Genomic DNA, 19011 nt, shown 5'->3' on the forward strand with positions numbered 1-19011 from the left:
GGCCACAGGAGCGTGTGGTGGGCGCGGACACAGCTGGGCTCTGGGCCCCGCTGACCAGGCCAGGCCGTGGAAACTGCCCATGTTGGAAGAGGCTGAGGAAGGAACCGCGAGGGGGATCCTCTGCCGCGGCAGGCGCAGAAGTGACCCCAGGCCCCTGGGTCAGGCCCCACCTCCCAGGCTAGGAGATGCACACAGATGCCCGTTGGATACAGCAGGTGCTGGATGCTGCTCTCGCCACCTCCCTTCCCACGGTTGCACCCAGGCCACATTCACCCACCTGGCTCCTTCAGTGTACCTAGTCGCACAGGGCTTGACTCCAAAGCCCCCACGCCCTGGCTGCCCCCTGGCTGGTCGGCTGGGGACCCCCAGTTCACCCACCTTCCCAGTTGCTGCCAATCCTGCCATGACTCTTGGCCTACGAACCATCACCCACCCCTCAGCCCCTCTCAACCCCCAGAGACGCCAATGCCACCATCAGCCCCAGTGCTTCCCTCAGAACAGGGAGACTGGGGCTCATGGGGACAAGGATCCTTGGGGCCGGGTCCTTTCCTGGTGAGCAAAATGGGGATAGGCCTTCGGGTCTGGCGAGCTGCAGAGTAATCACTGCCAGTTCTTGGAAGGCTCTGTGATAACCCCATCCAGAGGGTCAGGAAGCCAGGACTCAGGATGGGGGACCCTCATCTGGATCCTGATGCCCACAGTCAGGACATGGGCACTCCAGGGAGGGCGGACGGGCCTCAGCCAGGTCCTGAAGTGGTTAGGACTTCACTTCCCAGCTGCACTTGGAGGGTCCCCACCCATGTCCTCTCTTCCAGGATGCCCTGGAAGCCCTGGCACTCAATTACACTGACCATCTTCCGGACAAAGTGGGTGTGCGGGGAGGTGTGTGGGGCATGGGTGCCACATGTGCAGACACTCACCTCCGAGCCCAGGACCCAGGAATGTGGAAGAAGGGAGGCTGCTGTGGGACTCACCGAAGTGGGCGCCGTCACTATAGGTCTGCGGGGAGACAGCAGGGGTGAGGGAGGCACCCCCACTTCAGGGCTGGGAGACAGGCTTGGGGAGGGGCCTGGGTCAGGACACGACCCTGAAATGCAGAGCCCAGAGCCCCTGCAGATCAGGCTGGCATCCAGCTTCACTGCTCTGGGCCCATCTCCCCATGCAACACGACCCCTGGGAGGGAAACCAAGAGTCTCGGCCTCTAGTGGCCCCTCACCCGGCCGGGGTCGAAGGAGGAACTGTCTTGCTCAGTGGTGCCCCATGAGCCTGAACTTGGCCGGTCCTCGAGACCTGTAGGGCAGGAAGGCAGGGTCAGGGGCCTCACCTGCCCACTCCACACCAGCCCCCACCCCTGACCAGAGATGAGGGGTGGGGTGGCCCTTACTCAACCTGGGATGCTTTCCAGGCTGTTCTGACCCACCCTGGAGTCTGTCCAGATGCACCCAACCCACTCTGCCCACAGTGACACCACCACCAGTGGCAAGCACCCTGGGTATGCGGCTACCAAGAAGACAAATTCCACCCATCCAGGACTGGCCCCCATCCTGCCAGGACAGATGGAGCCGTTGACTGGTCTCTGGGTCCCTCGGGGGGCAGGGTGGGTAACAAGGGATGGCCTCTCATCTCCCCTTTCCCGTAGCTGCCAACTCAAAAGGTGGGGCTGTGCCTTTGTTGAAACGAGGAGCAGCAGCAGCTACCACTGACTCCCCGCCAAGCAGAGGCTGGCGCCTGGGAAGGTGGAATCCAATCTGGAAGACAGGAGCTTACCCCGCTCACCCAGCCCAAGGTGTGGCAGGGGTTAAGCATGGTTGGGACTGGGGACAAGGACCATGGATGGAGGGGTAAGCAGGGTGGGGCCCTTATCTCCCTGAACACTCGCCAGGCACGGCCCAGGACTCTCCCCACCTCATTCAGGGGCAGACAGCACGTGCTCGCGCTTTTCATGGGGGAGGGGTGGGTTGTCTCCAACACTGTCCATGGTGAGGGGGGCGGGGGGAGGGCCTCAGGGCCCGGAAGAGCAAAAATGAGCAGTCCTGGGGCCCCTCCCACCTGTGTCTCAGTTTCTCTCCTCAGTAAGTGGGGTCATGAACACATTCCACTTTGCAGGACTGGGGGTGTCCACATCTGACACTGAGTCAAAGCTCCCCAAGCTAGGCTGGGCAAGAAATGGGGGGAGGGCCGTGCCCAGCACTGCAGGCTGTGCCAGGGGACAACCTCCCCCAACCCTGACCCTGCATGGTGGACATCCAGAACACCCTAGTTTCACCCAGCCCTCCTTTGCTCATCTGTACCAGAAACTTACTTCAAACTGCAGCCTCCTATTTTGGTGCCTTTGTGTTAATCATCTCCCCTGGAGAACTGGTGTTTAATTACTGCCTAATTTGCATAATTGTGCACATTAATCTTCTGATCTAATGAATATTCATATAGCTCACTTAAGATTTTGTTTTCTAATCAAAAATTTCCAGTGTGATTATGATGTAGGGCTGAGACCCACCATGGTGGGCAGGGGGTCACACAGGGAGCTCCCCTGGTCTCCATGAGTCCATCCGGCATCAGCTGTCAGGTTTGGGGTGTCTGCTCCCCAAGGTGCTGGGCCTTCACCTGAACCATGGGAACTGGAGCAGCTGGTGGTGGGGGGTGACCTCGGGTGTGGGGCCAGCACTTGAGCCCCAGTTCCCTCCACACCCGCTTACCTGTCGTCCCCTTGCCCTCTGGCACAGCCCCTCTCCTAGATGAACTCATTCTGCTCTGGGTCCCCCACTCCTATGGGCATTCACAACAGGCCCCAGGAACTTCAAGCAAGAGCAGGACAGGTCCAAGGCCACATCCAAGTCTCCCTGCACCCCAAGGCCTGGCAGGGCTGAGGGGCGCTCCTGGGGCCTGACACCCAGGGACCCCGCCAACATAGGCCCCACAAGATTTAGGCAGAGGCAACCAGGCCCTGCTCTTCCCTTTCAGGTAAAAATCTCCTCCCCCAGCCCCAGCCTCCCCACTCCCAGAAACGACAAAAATAGGGATGACCCCTCCCCCATTACTCCCATTAAGTTATTACCTCCCCACACTGGTTAATTACACATTTTAATAATCCATCATGAATATTCATAACATACCCCTTGTTCATGTTCCAGTTAATATGTACTAATAGAATAAGACTTCACAGACTGAGTGTATTTTTTTTTTAAACAGTCGCACTCTTTTTTTAATAAAGCTGGAGATGAAGTGGTGGTGGGGCCGCACCCAGAAAAATCACCCCTCTGCTCACTCCTGGCCTACCACCCTGGCAAGAGGCGAGAGATGGAAGAGCAGAAGGTTGGGGGGTGAGGTGCGGCACAGAGGGATTTGCCCAGCCCACACCCCAGCTGGCTGCCCCCTTGGCCAAGTGACACGGGGGGAGGGCTCCTCTGAGGGGCCTTGGTACCGGGCGATTCCTCCACAGCAAGTCTGCAGACTGGGACCTTGGACCAAGTCCAGCCCTTGCCTCCTTTTGTCAATAAAGCTTTATTAGTACAAGGTCACGGGCATTTGTTCCTGCACTGTCTGCAATGGTGTTTGCCACTGTAGATTAGTTGCACATACTGCCTGGCTCCTTATCAGAAAGGTCAGCTGACCCGAGCATGAAGATTCCTGGAGCCAGTGCCCCTGTATAAAGCAGCCAGACCAGCGGACTTTGGTTGGTCACGGCAACCTTTGGTTGGTCAGGGCCCTGCAGCGCCTCCACCTCAAACCTGTAGCTATACAGCCATGGTCGCTGTCAGGGGTTCTATCCTACAGCCCCAGGCCTCAGGTCCCAGGCTAAATCCAAGGAGCTATCCTCTCCCCACCTCACTCCAATGCCCACTCTGCAATCCACCCCTGGCTCAGCCAGGGTGCGTCCCCTGGGTCAAGCCACCACCCTGCACCAGTGTCCCCCCAGGTTCCCTGCCCACACACCACGCAGGGCAGGCTGGCTCTCCTCCCTCCCTCCAGCCTCTGCCAGGGCTCCCCACTGCCCTCAGGGTAGAGACCAGACTCCTCCCTGACCACAGTTCTCTCCCAGCTCACTCCTACCTGACCCCCAGCAGGTGAGCAGATCTTGACCCCACCAAGCTCTGCCCGGGTGGTCCCCACATTTGCTGACCCTTTGTCTCCTGACAGGGAGGTCGCCATGCCAGCCCCCTCTGTCCCCAGCGATGCCTGCACAGGGCTAGCCCCCAAACAACCTCCAGAGACACCTGTGGCCCCCATCGTTGATCTGATAGCTACTGAACCCATAAAAATGTCATCTGCCGTGCCATCCTCCTGCAGTCATATGGGCGACTACCTGCCTGCAATGTGGCCTCCAGGACCGGGGAAGAGCTTCCACCGCCACCAGGGGCTAATTAACACACACTCAGATGGACATAAGTGGCTAGCGACTGCTGCACTGGACATGTGAACCACCCAAATAAAAACTAAATAATAATGATATAAACCACCACACACCATGATCACACCTGAAAAAAAATTAACAGCACCTAAAGGGCTCCCACACTGCCCCCAAACAAGGAGATTTCAGGCTAAAGAGAAAGTCAGTGGAGATAACACCCCACCCACTTCCAAACCAAGGCTTCACTTCAACCCAACCTCTCATGAACCCCTGGAGAGGAAACCCCTAACCCCAGGGGCTTCCCTAATGGAAGGACCTGGCCCTCAAGTGGAAGAGGGCGTGCCACAAACAGATGGTAATACGGAGAAATGGGGTCCCTCAGGTGCAGAAGTTGCCCCACTCCTCCTATGAATTTTGGATTCGTGACAAAGCGACAGCAGAAAGACCCCCTTCTGTTCCAGTCTCACAGACCGGGTGGGAGGGTCTCGACTCCACCCCACCACCAAACCTAAGCTCAGAATCCCAGTCAGGAACTCCCTGCAAAAACAGGCACAGGGCAAAACAAAACCAGAACATGGAAGACAGCCATGTTCACGGATTTAGGATCAATCCCAGGAAACAGAAGAGTATCCAAGAGCACCATTGCCACGCGTGTGCTCCCAAGGAAACTGCAGAGCTTGTGGGGTTCCCTGGAAAGGATGGAAGATAAGGCTTCTGGGAGGGAAGAAAACAGGAGAAACTAATAATTTTGCAGCAAATTCGCAAAAGCAGCATCAGAGGTGGGGAGGCAGAAGCGACAATGCAGAAGTGATCAAACACAAGGGTGGGCTCTGGAGATGCCCCCAAACACCAAGGAAGGGGGCATTCTGAGACCCCAGGCGTCCATAGAGAACAAGAGAAAAAATGCCCAAACTCAAAAAACACCGAGTCAAAAACAACCTAGGTACTCAAAGGGAAAAGTGAGGAGCTGGAGGAATGCGCACACTTCTTGGACACCACGCGCTCGTGTCCCCACGCAATAACACAATCCATAGCATTGAAGCTCAGGGAGGTATATGGCGGCCTCCCTGGGGAGTACCAGCCCCAATCCCATCCCCAACCCACTGCCTCTCACAGGAGGCAGGTGCCCAGGTGCTGCTCACCAGAAAAGCAGGAGCAAGGTGACATCAGCTGCGGTCCCTCCCTGTAGAAGATCCAGAGGGAAGCGCTCCAGGCAGGAGGGTAATCCCAGCACAGGCCACTCCAGTCAGGAGGAAGTGATGAGCGGGCACCTTTGACCCACACGTTATACAATTTAAGACACTACCCCACCAAGAGTGGGCACCAGAGTGCACAGGTGCTGCACTCCCCAGGGAACTCCCCGTGGTTTCCTCCAAGGAACCCTTGAGCAGCTGCCATCATCCCCACTTCAAAGATGACAAGACTGAGGTTTCCTAAGTGGCAGAATTAATATAACAAGGACACGTTTTTCCAGGCTGGATACAAACACATAGGACAGGACTTGAAAAGAGAAATGACGTTTTTTAAAAAGTGGCAACATATTCAAACCAAACAGGAGGACTGGAGAAGGTCACTTACCCGCAGGGCACGAAGATGTGATTTCACTTCTGGAGAGGAAACAGCCTGATCCAGGAGGACCCCCCACCAGCAGAGCTGCAAACCAGCACAGGCTGCCAAATTCAACCCAAGTAAGTACACCAGACCCGGGTGCAAGGAGGAAAAACTACCATCAGTGTGTGAAAAGTGTGAGAGGGACGCAGACTCGACTTTTCTGAAACCTGAAAAGCGCTCTGGAACAAGTGACTCAGGAAGACGATCAGATGCACACAGACATACCAAGTAACACCAGTGAAACGGAGGAGCCAGAACATTTATACACAAGTCTGAATTCAAGGCGCAAACTCTCAATGGAATGGAAGGTGGGTTTTTGCTGACAGTGGGCAGGACCCACAGAGAATATCCCACTGTCCTGTATCCTTGACAGTGGACAAATGAAAAGCCTGACTGTGATGAGCAGGAGACGAAGATCTCACTGTTAGGGGTCAAAGTGCCCCTCAAGGCCTCAGGAAGAATGACAGAGGGCCATTTCAGGAAAGCAGGAAGACCCTGTACCTACCCAATAGTGGCAACAGCCCAAGCTGTGGTTACTCATTGAGTCACTGACCCAGAAATGAGCCAATCGAGGAACAAACCCTCCGTTTCCCAACCTGGAAAACTGGAAATCTCCGAAAGAACTTGACCAGAAGGGAAATTTTTTAAAAAAATATTATCAAGAACCTACATTGAAAAAATAATGAAAATACACATTATTGAAACCAACGACATATGGCCAAAGTGGTCCTCAGAAGGAAATTTATAACTCTGAAAAGAACAGAGGTAAACAAGTGAGACTTCAATTCAAAAGTAAAAAGGAAAAACTTAACAAAAAAGAGGACTTAAAACAGAAATAGTGGGGAATTCCCTGATGGTCTGGTTAGGACCCCAAGCTTTCATTGCCAAGGACCTGGGCTCGATCCCTGGCTGGGGAACTAAGATCCCACAAGGGACGTGGCATGGCCAAAAACAAAAGAAACTGACAAAGTAAAATAAAACAATACAGAAATAGTGCAGAGAAAAGCAGTCAACTGAGAAACATCAATTCCATGATGAAGTAGACTCCTTGGAAGAAAAGTCAATAAACAGATACAAGGAGACTTCCTTGGTGGTCCAGTGGTCAAGACTATGCCTTCCAATTTGGCAAGACTCTGCCACCAAAGGGAAGGTGGGCTTAATCCCTGGTCAGGGAACAAAGACCCTGTATGCTTTGGGGCAACTAGGCCCATGTGCCACAATTACTGAGCTCATGCACCTCAACTAGAGAGCCTATGTGCCACAACTACTGAGCCCACATGCCACAACGAAAGATCCCTTGTGCTGCAACTAAGACCTGTAATGCAGCCAAATAAATAAACATTAAAAAAAAAAAAGCCTGAACCCCATATGACATGCAAAACGCAAACCTGAGGCTGGCAGATCTGGTCTGGCAGTTAAACAAGGATATAGACCAAACGCGAAATTCAGGATGCTTCAGGTTAAGAAAAACCATTAATTTCTGGACAGAGTCAGGAGGTGGGGAAGGAGGACAGCAGGGGCCGTCCTGAGATGTCTAACACACCACGATGATGCCAATGACTCATGTGGATAGTTGTATAGGACCAGAAGGAAACGCCCGGAACATGATAAACACAGTCAGAGAGATCTCCAATCAACAGCCAGAATCAGGCCCGGTCCTGCTGACAACAGTCAAACAGCACAACAGCACACGCCTGTGTGGTTCCAGAAACATTAGCTGATGGGAAAAGGCACATGGCATCCTCACTAGGATGGAGGAAGTTGGGTGCCTGCGGGCACTTTACCTGGAAAACCAAGCCAAGGGAAGAACCTAATTAGGGGATGTCAGGAGGCAACCAGGTAGAAAATATGATGAAAAAGATCCCCAAACAACAGTTGTTCAGTTGCAAGTCATGTTTTACTCTTTGTGACACCATGAACTAAAGCACGCCAGGCTTCCCTGTTGTTCACCATCCCCCAGAGTTTGCTCAAACTCACATCCATTGAGTCCGTGATTGCCATCCAACCATCTCATCCTCTGTCGTCCCCTTCTCCTCCTGCCCTCACTTTCCCAGCATCAGGGCTTTTTCCAAGTCAGCTCTCCAACCACAGTATGGAAAGTACTAAAACATCTAGAAACAACCCTCACTGCAGAAGTATGTGACCAAATTAAGAAAAAAACAAAAACTGTAAAGTGATTAAGTGCCTTGTAATTTCGGTTTTCAAAGTTTATCTTAGAAACTTAATATTAAGGGTTGAAACTTAAGGGAGAAGATACCAGGTTCTTACAATGTAAAAATGCAACACCATAAAAACAAACAGTTCTTGCTAAACTTATCTATGAATTTAACATAAAATCAAAATCCTGACAGGTTTTTTTTTGAAGGGATGTGGGATGGGAGGAGACATAATTATTCTAAAGATCAAAGAAAAGAATCAGCATATCTCAAAAAAAGTGGGTGGGGGACCTGGAAAACAAAAATTGAGATAAGACTATAAAAATCACCAGAAAGCTATACTAACTAACACTGGGTAGTACTGAAGTAAAACATTTATATTTTTACAGGAAAGTAAAAATATAAGGCAAAAATTCATGGCTAAATGGCAATTTAGGAAATGCTCTGAGGCATATCGAACCACCAAGAAAGATTTTCTTGAGTTTATTCTGTTCTAAAACTTCCTAAATTAAATGCTTACTCCACTTCTTTCCATTGTATCTGAAGACTGTCAAAAAGACTATGATTCCTCTCCAAGTACAGCTTTGGCTGCACCTGTTTGTGTGTGTTTACATTATTGCTGATTTCTGTCTAGCCTGGCTGTGTTTTACTTTCCTCAAGAGGCAGACAAAAAGGAATTTTGTTATTTCCAAGTAGTTAGGCTTTTTGTTTATTTCTGCATTTTTTTTGGTCTTTTATTTCTAATTTTACTGCATTGTTCTCAAAGGAATATGAGGAATTATATTTTGGTCACTTTTTTTTGTTACATCCTTTTATTATGCCTGGTATGTGATCAATTTTTATAAGAAGTGTGATCCCTATTTACAGGGCATGGCCTTTGAAGAATAATTGCTTCTAACTGAAGGTGCCTTTCAGGCCTCATTCCAGGCTTTTCATCAGTATCTTTGGGTCCAGGGCCCAAGAGTGTGTGTTCTGAGCAGTTCCACAGGTCAGCAGGATGTGTGCCACTGGCCAGGAACTGCTCTGTAAGTTCAATTTTGATCACTCCATCATTGAGGTTCTCTACCTCCCACTTATTTTTCACTTCTTTGCTCTCACAAAAGCTGTAAAGGCATCCTTTTCTGCCCTCCAGCATCTTTTCCTGAATATTCCTCAATTTGATGGAATGAGAAACAGGCACATTCATGACCGTCACATCTGCCCTGCAGAATGGACTGCCATCTAATTCTTAAAAATTTCTCATAAATGGCACCAAGGCTAGAACAAATGGAAAGACTTGACAACATAAAAATGAAACCTGTAAACCACTGAGAGGAATTGAAAATCTACATCATCAACAACAGTTATAAATGAAAACTTAACAAAAAGGCTGCAACACAGATAACAAAAGACTAATATCCTTCCTATAGAAAAAGCTCTTGCAAATCAGTAAGACCCATATAGGGCAGGGGCACAGGACACTACAAAGAGAATACAGCATTGGGTGGTTAGCTGGGATGGTTACTAAACTCTCGAAGTTTCAGCTTCATCCTAAGTATAACGGGGGAGATAACTGCACCTGTCTCACCACCCCGGGAGGACTGAGGACTCAGAATGAATGATCTAGGGTTGGTTCCTGGAGTACAGTGCTTGAGAAATGCTAATATAAGTTGCTGGTAAGTGTTACTATTGCCGTTGTTTAAAAGTTCATCAGGCAGCCATAAAAAGGAACAAACTGTTGATCCAACAACTTGGATGGGTCTCCAAGGAAGTATGCTCAGTGGAAAAAGCTGACCCCAGAAGGTTCTGTGCTGTGTGGTTTCACGTACACAACCTCCTCAACACAGCAAAGTTGGGAAGATGGAGAAGAGGAAATCAAGGGTTGCCAGGGTGAGGTGGGGGTGGGGGGTGAGTGGCCGCAGGTGGGAGGTCGTGGGGCGATGGAACAGTCCTGAAGAGACCATGGGGGTGGCTTCATGGTGCTACACGTGGGATACAACTGCACGGAGCTACAGACACACAAACGGGTGCACGCAGGACTCATGAATAAACTAAAATACTGAATAAACTCTGTGGCTTGTACCATGGTCAGTCTCCTGATTCCGTGTCATATGAGAGGAGGCTGGGAAGGGGTAGGCTAGGGAGGGGCTTGGGGCTGCCCTGCACATTTCTTTGCAACTTCCTGTGAATATATTGTGATTTCAAAATAAAAAGCTGGCTAAATCCAAGAAAAAAGGGAGGAGGGATCAAGACAGTGATCAGAAATTCATCAAAAAATAACCCATCTGACCAATAAGGTTTTGGAAAGATAATCACTCATTAACGAGTTAACGCCCACTGAAGAGGCAGATTTAGAACAGGTGGAGAAGAGCCAACCCTGGGATGCCAGAGGGACATCCTCACCATGGACACACAGGTCCACGGCCAGCGGTTTTGGTCTGGAGCTTAGGCTTAGGCTGTAACCACACATCCGTGCTGACCTAGGGTGGACGCCGCCTTGCCTGCCTGTGAGGTTTGTACCAAGAATGTGTTACAAACAATTAGAAACACACAAACCAGGAGAGCTGCAGAGACTGACAACAGAGAAGCCCTTCCTCTGGGGTCAGCCAGCGACTTCTGACGTTTCTGGCTAGGGGGCCCTTGATCCTATAGTTTTTGGCAGAGGAGGTGCTGCCACTGAGACAGCTGTGCCTCGGGGTTTCCCAAAAGGGAGGGGGTGGAAAAACTATTCTCATTCTACAGCCTTCTGATCTAACACAAGCAAGCCTCTGCCTCAGGTTAGCGTGTCCTCAATGCCTCCAACAGCGTCTCTAGACAGAGATGGCACAGACTGGCAGGGCAGCTGCTCAGCCCACACACTCATAGACCCCCTCGCTGGACACCCCTCCCCACGGCCCGGGCAGCTGCTCTTCTGGTGCAAAGCGCTTTTTCGGAGCAGGTCTAGGAAAATGCAAGTGGACTTGAAGGAATTCTAAGCAGACACTGAGCCAGGATGTACACAGCAAGAAGGGAGGACCTGGCTGCAGGACCCCCTGGAGCTCTCATCCCCTTAAGGCGACTCTGTCCGTCTGGAGGGTGGTGACCCAGGCTCAGAAAGCAGGGGGCTTCCCCAAGCCCCGTCCTGCAGCTGGACCACCAACACTCATCCCTGGCCTCTTCCTTGGGTCTCCAGCTCCACCAGAGAAGGAGCAGGGGAGAGCCCCCCAAAGGGGCCAGTCTCTGTTCCTGGGGCTCTTGTGTCTGGAGCAGGACCCCCCTTCACTGTGAGCTCAAGGCAGACATGGAGACAGCCCCAGGCCTCAGGTCTTAAAGCACTTTCACGCCCAAGGACTCATCAGATCAGCTGACAGGGAGACTTGTTTTATAGATAAGGAAACTGAGGCATGCAGGCATGTCACCTGGGTCAGGTGACACAGCCTGCCCTGTGTCTGACAGGACACCAAGGAGGGGGCCCCTGAGCCCAGGTCTTAGGTGTCCTGGCCCGATGTCCCCTCCCTCACTCCTGGCAGCACTAATGGCTTGAAACGAACTGGGGACCTCTGGGGCTGGTCCAGCCACACCATACCCTTATGGGCAAGAAAACTTAGCCCTGACATGCAAGGGGTCAAGACCAGCCCCCCCCACCCCCCAATCCAACATGGTCAGGTGGGGCTGTAAGTGAAATGGGCCCACAGGAATCATGGAAAATCAACCTGAAAAACCCACAGGGGGCCCCCCCCAGGCTGGGCCAGGTGTGGGGTGTCTTGGAGGACTTTCCTTGGAGTCTCCTGGCCCCAAGTGAACCCTGGAAAAGGGAAGAGAGTCAGGAAGAGGCCTGGGGGAAGGTGAGGGAGCCACCTCACCTTCCTGAGGAGGAAGGACAGCGCCACCTCCTCCAGGAAGCCTCCCAGAGCCTGGCCTTCTGCTTGAAGCAGGAAAGCAGCAGCAACCCCAGCTCCTGAGGGTTGTTTGGGGGGCAGGGTGGCCGGTGGGGATTTCCACACTTCAGGAGGACGCCAGCCAGCCCTGAGGCCACTTCCTCCGGCGGAGAGGAAGGCCAGTGCCGGGCAGCAGCAGACAATACCACCCCCCCTTCAGGGGCTGGGGGTGAGACAGCACAAACCACCCTCAAAACCCCCTCCACCTCCAGCCAGCTCCCCTCAGCCACCCCGATGGAATCTGGAGAAGACAGAAACTTCTATCGTGACCCCAGAGACGTGAAAGGACACAGCCTCCACCCCAGGGCCCCAGAAAGAGACTGAAGTTCACACAGAGTGCCAGCCTTCCCAAGGAGACGACCCCCAGCCCTCCTCCCCAACATGCACTGAGCTCTCTCTCTGCCCACAGCCCTCCAGGGCTCCCACCTCCCGGGGGAAAAAGCCTGAGTCCTCCCCTGAGCCCACCAGGTCCTGCACGACTTGCCCACCCTTCCTGCCTCTGCTCCTCCAGCACCCCAGGAACTGTCCCGCCCCAGGGGCTCAGCATTCACAAGCCTCAGTTCAGAGGTCTCTCTGGAGACGGCCCCTCTGCCTGACTGTGGCAGCTCCCCCCAGCACTCTGCTGCCTAAGCCCTGCTGTGAGCTTCTTGCAGCCTGTCTGTCCTCCCTGTCTACCCTCTGTACTCGGTGCCGCAGGGGTGACCAGCTCATCCAGGAGTGCCAGGGACAATCCTGTACGAACACTCAAAGCCACTGATGTAGAGCACACAGGCCAGTCGCTCACCCCAGAGCCTGGTCTCGTATACAGAAAGTGTCAAATACACACTTGACTAAGAACAGCCAGGAGCTGGGCAGGATGTGGACAGCTGGGGTTCCACACCACACCCCTTCTGGCCTCAGGTTCCCCCCCTGGGGAGGGATTGGAGACCCAGAACCCACTGGGGCCAGGGAGGCCTCGGAGGTCCAAGTGCCCACCTTAGCCCGGACAGCAACTCTGCACTAACCATTGGACTCCTTCCCCTAGCCCCATAGCAGATCACAAGACCATGACAACGGCTGGTTTTCCAGCTTCCCTCAGGCTCAATGTTGCCTGGAAACATTGCCCCAGGCCCCTCACCCCCAACACCACCTGGTGGGCCTGAGCACTGCCTCCAAACACTTCCTCCCTTGATGCCTGGTTCACCAGCCCTACCCCACAGTGGCGGTCCCGGGCTGCCTGGCCCACCCTCCAAGCAGTGATCTCCTCCCTCAAACACAGAGCTGGGAGGCAGTGGGGTCCTCCTACCTGAGTTTCCGAACTGGGTCCCAGCCAGGGAGGCAGGCCGGCTCTTTCCGTTGGTCACAGGCAGCGGGAACATCTGCAGGGAGGGAGGAAGAGCGGTAAGTGGGGATCACAGCTCTGCTGGGGTCCTGTCCCGCTGGGACCCCCACTCCCAGGGAGCACCTCCCAGATCACAGTCACCAGTGGGATTTGAAAACTCCTGTTTACCGCTTTCCAGAGATGAATTAACCTATGGAGCACTTAATATAATCCCTACTCTTAGGAGGAATACACTTTTAAGTTCCAGTTTTAAATAAATGAGGTCATTTATACCTCAGGTGGATCCCCAGGCATTGGTACTCCAGTCTCCGACCCTGACCTTCCCTGACGAGCCTGACTCCTACCTCTCCTTGTGTCCCTGACCCTGTGAGTGGCAGGGTGAGGGAAAAACACCCAGACTCCACTGCCGGGACAGGGAGCAGCCCCACGTGCTGGGCTCTGCTTCGAGGTTGTACCCCTCCCTGCCAGTAACTGGGCAGTTCTCCTGAGGGTGGGGGCACCAGTGTGGGAACATCACCCCCCAACCCCCACCAGCCTTCCCACTCACTCACCCAAACCCACGGTGTTAAGTCCCTCAAGATTAAACAGCTTAGCAGCATTAACTGGGAAAACCCAACATCAACAAACCCTTGTGCCATAGAAAAAACAAAACACAGTCCTGCCCTGCCCCAAGGGTCTGAGTTCAGAGGTTCTTTTTGGGCCCCAAGTGACTCAGACTGGCCTGAATCAGGGCTAAGGACTTAATTGGGGAGTGGGTGATGGCCCCCCAAACCCTCCCTGGCCAACCAGGAGGTGAGGGTGTGGGGTCTGTGGGTGTGACTATTGGGGGTAGCACCACAAGCCTGGGGAGGGACTAGGAAGGGGGCTTCTGCCTGCAAACCCCATTCTACAGAAGGGGAAACTGAGGTCACAGGCTAAGCTGGCAAGGTGAGTGCCGAGGCTCATGGCAGGTGAGCACCCAGGCTGGATGTGGGTTCTTGGGGTTTGTGTCCCCTCTGGGAGTGGTGCAGTGCTCACTGGACCCAGGGCCCTATCCTCAAGGTGGGCCCCTTTCCCGTTGGGGACCCTAGGCCTGCGCTGGGGGAGGGGCAGGCCTGGGGGTCATCAGTCAAGCCCCCCCGGAGGAGCAGGGGATCAATTCCGTTTCTGTTTCATCCTCCAGGGTGCTGGGGGCCGCTGACGTGGCACTTGCCACAGGGGGCACTGGGCCGTGTCCTGTAGGCGCTTCAAGTCTTGTGATCAGCCCAGACAGGCCCCCACACTGCTCAGAGCCTCAGTGTTTCCTTCTGTGAAACGGGACTCAGGGTTCAGGACGCGTGGGCTATTGTGAAACCCAAGCGCACGTGGGCATGCACAGGGCTCAGAGGAGTACAGTCAGAGCACTGTGCCAGCGGCTGCCCACAGCACCCTCCCTGGCCCCAGTCGTTCCAGGCCATCATCAGGCTGGGGACCACCTCAGGCCCACCTAGGAGACAGAGCTCAGAGCCTACATACGCTCAGAACCACCCATCTAAGAGGAAGCCCCAGACCAGGAGAACATGGATCGTAAGAGCTGGGGGCAGCTTTCTTCTCTGGTGTTTAAGTGACAGTTACCTCATTTCCTTCACATGGACCTGCCCCAAAGATACGCTTCCCTTTGAAATCTTTTGTTTTAGTCGAAATTAGGTTGTTTTAAGAAAACAAATTAAGTCAACTTCTCTAGGGCAGGTGGGAGGCAGAGCTGTGAGCCGCAACCGGGGCTGTCTCTGGGCCTCTCTCCCCATAATGACAAGGAGGGTGAAAAAGATCCAGTTCTGGGTTTTCCCGGAGAATAGACACTGGGCACCTTTCCCACTCCACCTCAGTCTCCTTATCCATGAAGTGGGTTGCTGGCTCTGAGCTGGTAGGGGAGGGGGCGGTCTGGACCCTCCAGACAGAAAGGGGAGGTGGGCAAGTGGTTGGGACTTTTGGGTGGCAGGGGGAAGGGGCCACCCCCTCCCCTGACCCCTAAGCTGGTCTGTTCCAGCCCAATAGTCTGTGACTTGTCAGTTTAACAAAAAAACAACTGAGTAGCACCCCTGGTTACTCACCCGGGGAGGAAAAAATAAAACGGGGCTTAAAAATACCAGCCTGGCCCTTCCGGAGCCGCGGCCGCTCTGTCCCGGGGGCTGTTTTTCCGCAGAGTGGCTTCAGCTTGGGGACTTTTATTTTTGACAGACCTCAGTGGCCTAGGCCTCATACCAGCAGATGATCAAATTCAGACCGAAAGAATCAAACCAAAATGCTGCTCAGTGGGGCAGGGAGAGGGGCAGGATTTAGGAAGGCAGCCCACCTTACAGATGGGCAAACCAAGGCCCCCGCTCCTCCAAGGGAAGCTCTAGCTTCCAGCCCCCACCCCCAGGCCTATCTGAACTATGTGACCTCTGGAAGCCAGCACCCTTTCTGAACCTCCATCCACCTGGCCAGGGAATGGGCTTGGCTGGTGGAGCACACCACCTGGGAAGTGTAGGAACATCCTCTGCCACACCCCACACTCCCATCCCCTCAGAATCCTATGCATTGCTCTCAAGGTCTCCGGTCACTTGTGGCCCAGCTCCTGGCGACACTGCGCACTAGCTCTCATGTGGGTAAATAAATGAACAATTACACGTCCACTGTGTGTGTCCTCTCTCCACTCACAGAAGACCCACACACGGGGCACTGAAGCACTGGGCACTCCCATTTTTTGCACTGACAGTGCTGTGAATAACCCTGATCACACCATCCTATAGGTCAGAAGTAAGATCACCGTCAAGATCACTGCATGCCCAAAGCAAGCTGGGGTCTTAGGGCGGAGCCTCCGCAAGGAGGAACTGCAGGCCCTGGGCAGCCCCGCCCTTACTCTGGGCCTTAGTTTCCCCATCTGTAAAGGAGTGGGCTGGACCCACTCTGTGCCAAGGCATACAGTTGGGTGACAGGTGCCCTGAAGCTGTACCCTGCTGTAGGGCTGTCAACCCATCCATTGGCAGCTCCCCAAACCCTCCAGCCCCACCTGGGGTCCTTTGACCCAAACAAGTTTGAGGTCCAGATACTGGGGGTGTTTCTGGCAGAGGCTTCTTCCCATAGTCCTGGGGCCGTGGAGAGCTGGGCGGACAGGAAGGGTGGGTAGGGTCACTCACCATGCTAAAGTCCAGGAGGTCACTGAGCTCCTTGTCCGTGCCTACAGGCGCCATCCTTTGCGACTGGTTCATTCTCCAGCAGCAACGAGGGGTCGGGGTCAGCTCCTTAGGCCTAGAGACAGCCCTGCGTGGTGGCCACCACGGGTGCAGGCAGAGGGGAGGAGGACGGAGAAGAGGCATGAGTGAGGATGGCCGAGGTGGACAGATGAGGAGGCTGTTTAAGAGCCCCTCTAAATGCTCCCAGGGTCTGAATCCTTCGCAGCCAAGATTCCGGGATTAGGGCCCCTAGAGACCCCTCCCCAGGGCCATGGGGGAGTTTGAACAACGGGGTTCGGGCAGCACAGAGCAGATCCCTTGAACTCCCTCAGCGACCACCAGGGAATCAAGTTGCAAATGTTACGGGGGATGCGGGGCGGAGTGGTCCCTTCCCAGATCGGTCAGAACCCGCCCCTTTCCCCGCCACCTCTCCTATTTCCTCCCACCCGCACGCTTCCCACCAGCCCTGGCCCCGCCCCCGCGAAGAGGGAGGGGCGACCCGGCCCCGCCTCAAAGGAAACTTGGTGACCCCCCCAACAGCTGTCAGAGCACGTTGAAGGCCTGGTCACCCCCAAATTCAAAGCAAAATAAATCCACAAGTAAGACTGCGAAACCCCCTTCCTGTCCCACGACTACACTGGCAGGGGGGGGTGCCCCGCGCAGGGACCGACCCACAAAGCCTCCCACCACGAAAAACAACCGAACTCTGAAAAGAGAAACACCACCCTAGGTTGTTTTATTGTCACGACGTATCCGGCAATTATTTTTAAGCAACTTTGAAAATATCTCTTGCCCTGGGGGAAGGGGGTCCCAAGACCCGAGTCTCCCCCACCCCACAAGGTCCCTAGGGGCTCCATTCTAGAATGAGGGGGAATCCACCTGCCAGGCACCATCCCACACCCAGAAGAGAGAGAAGAGCACGTCCCCGTCCCACAGTCAGGCAGCGAAGCCCCTCCAGGGTCTCCTCCCGGGCCCCCAGGGGGGCGGGGGCGGCAAGCAGAAACCGTGGGGGCCACGAGGGAAGCTAGGCTTCCGAGGTCGAGGGAGACCCGACTTCAGAAGCGGAGAAACCCCCGCTTTGTTTGCCAACTGGAGACGGGTGTGAAACGGATGCCCCGGCGCACCCCCTCCCCCGCGAAGCTTTTTCTTTTTTGGAGGGCGTGTGAAACTGACTTTTTTTTGAGGAGTACGAAACCGCACTTCTTCGTAGGGTGGCTGAAACCGATTTTAAAGCAGACCTGAGAGGGGGGCTGAAACATGCTTCTCTGGGGGAGCTGAAATACTTCCAGGGTGTCACGAGGACTTTTAGGGGTTCGAAGCCACTTTGCGAGGAAAGGGGCAGGACCGTCGACCTCGGTGGGGGGGGGAGGGGGCCCGTGAAACCAATCCCCACCCCACCCCCCGCAGCCGGTGCGGGCGGCGCGGCACGGCCCGGGAGCCCTTTGAAGCTCGGGGCGCACCCGCCGCCCGCGCCCGCGGAGCGCATAGCAGATGTGTCCCCCGGCCCGGCCACGGCCCGAGCCCGCAGGCGCGCGGCGCACCTTCCCCGCAGACAAAAGGACGCTCCCTCTCCCTCGCTCGCTCCCCTCCAAACTCCGCCGCCGGCCCGGCCCCCGGGGAAGGGGGCGCCCGCGGACCCCGCGCCACTGCCCCGCCGCAAAGTTGGGCGGCTCCGCGTCACCCCCGCCCAGCTCCGCAAACTTTCCCGAAGTGCCGGTCGGCGGGGGCGCGCGAGCCCGAGCGCGCTCTCCACGTCGTCGGCCCCCTCCGGCGCGCAAAGTTGGAGAACAATGACTCCGGCCGCGCCGCCCCCAGCCCAGCCCGCCCCCGCCCGGCGTCCCCGGGTCCCGGCGTCCCGGCGCCGCGCGAAGAGGCCGGGTCCGCCAGGCGCCAAACGGTGGAGGGTCCCAGCGCGCTCACCTGTTCGGTGCGGCCCGGCCCGCAAAGCGCGGGGGGCGGTGGCATGAACGGCCCCCCCGGACAAAGAAGCGTCGCGGCCCCGAGGGGTGCGCGTGGGCGGCGGCGCGTGGCCGGGTTCCCGCGCGTCCGCCCCACGGGCCCTGCGCGCGGCCCAGGAGTTGGCGGAGACGGCGTGCGAGGAGCCCGCGATGCCCTCCTGCCGCGTCGCTGGGCTCGGTCCGGCCCGCTACGCCCGTGGCCGCTGCCTCATCTTCCTGCGGCGGGAGACATGTTCCGCCCCCTGCCCCGCGCCCCGCCCCGCCCCCTCCAGGCCCCGCCCCGAGCGCCCCGCCCCGTCGCTTCTCGCGGATCCCTCCGCCACCGCCCGCTCGCCCGACCGCCGCCGCCCGCCCATACGCGCACGCTAGACGCGGCTGCCGACCCGCGGAGCCCGGCGCCTGGAACGGGAGTGCCGGGGATCTGTCGGCCAACTGCGGGGGCTCAGGGGCAGGAACTATCTTTCAGCGCGGAAGCGCACGAGAGCTGGGATATACTTGTGACGCAAGCGGGAAGGGCCGTGAGATGGAAAGATAAGGCGGAGAGACTG

The 19011-nt window shown here is 55.5% G+C and overlaps 1 protein-coding gene across 6 annotated transcripts in view; it reads right to left on the reverse strand.

Moving 5' to 3' along the window:
• The window catches only part of TCF3 (transcription factor 3), a 32791-nt gene extending 14091 nt beyond the window's left edge, over nt 1–18700 (reverse strand). For all 6 annotated transcript variants that reach the window (XM_065918514.1, XM_065918516.1, XM_065918515.1 and 3 more), the window contains exons 1-5: nt 18426–18700; nt 16470–16593; nt 13297–13369; nt 1217–1290; nt 921–999 (exon numbers count right to left, since the gene is read on the reverse strand). In XM_065918514.1, the coding sequence (XP_065774586.1) occupies nt 921–999; nt 1217–1290; nt 13297–13369; nt 16470–16541 (298 nt within the window). In that variant the 5' untranslated portion in view covers nt 16542–16593; nt 18426–18700. The remainder of the gene's footprint in view (nt 1–920; nt 1000–1216; nt 1291–13296; nt 13370–16469; nt 16594–18425) is intronic.
• Nucleotides 18701–19011: the final 311 nt, after the last annotated feature.

Source organism: Muntiacus reevesi, chromosome 1 (genome assembly GCF_963930625.1).
Source record: "Muntiacus reevesi chromosome 1, mMunRee1.1, whole genome shotgun sequence".
Lineage (NCBI taxonomy): Eukaryota > Metazoa > Chordata > Mammalia > Artiodactyla > Cervidae > Muntiacus > Muntiacus reevesi.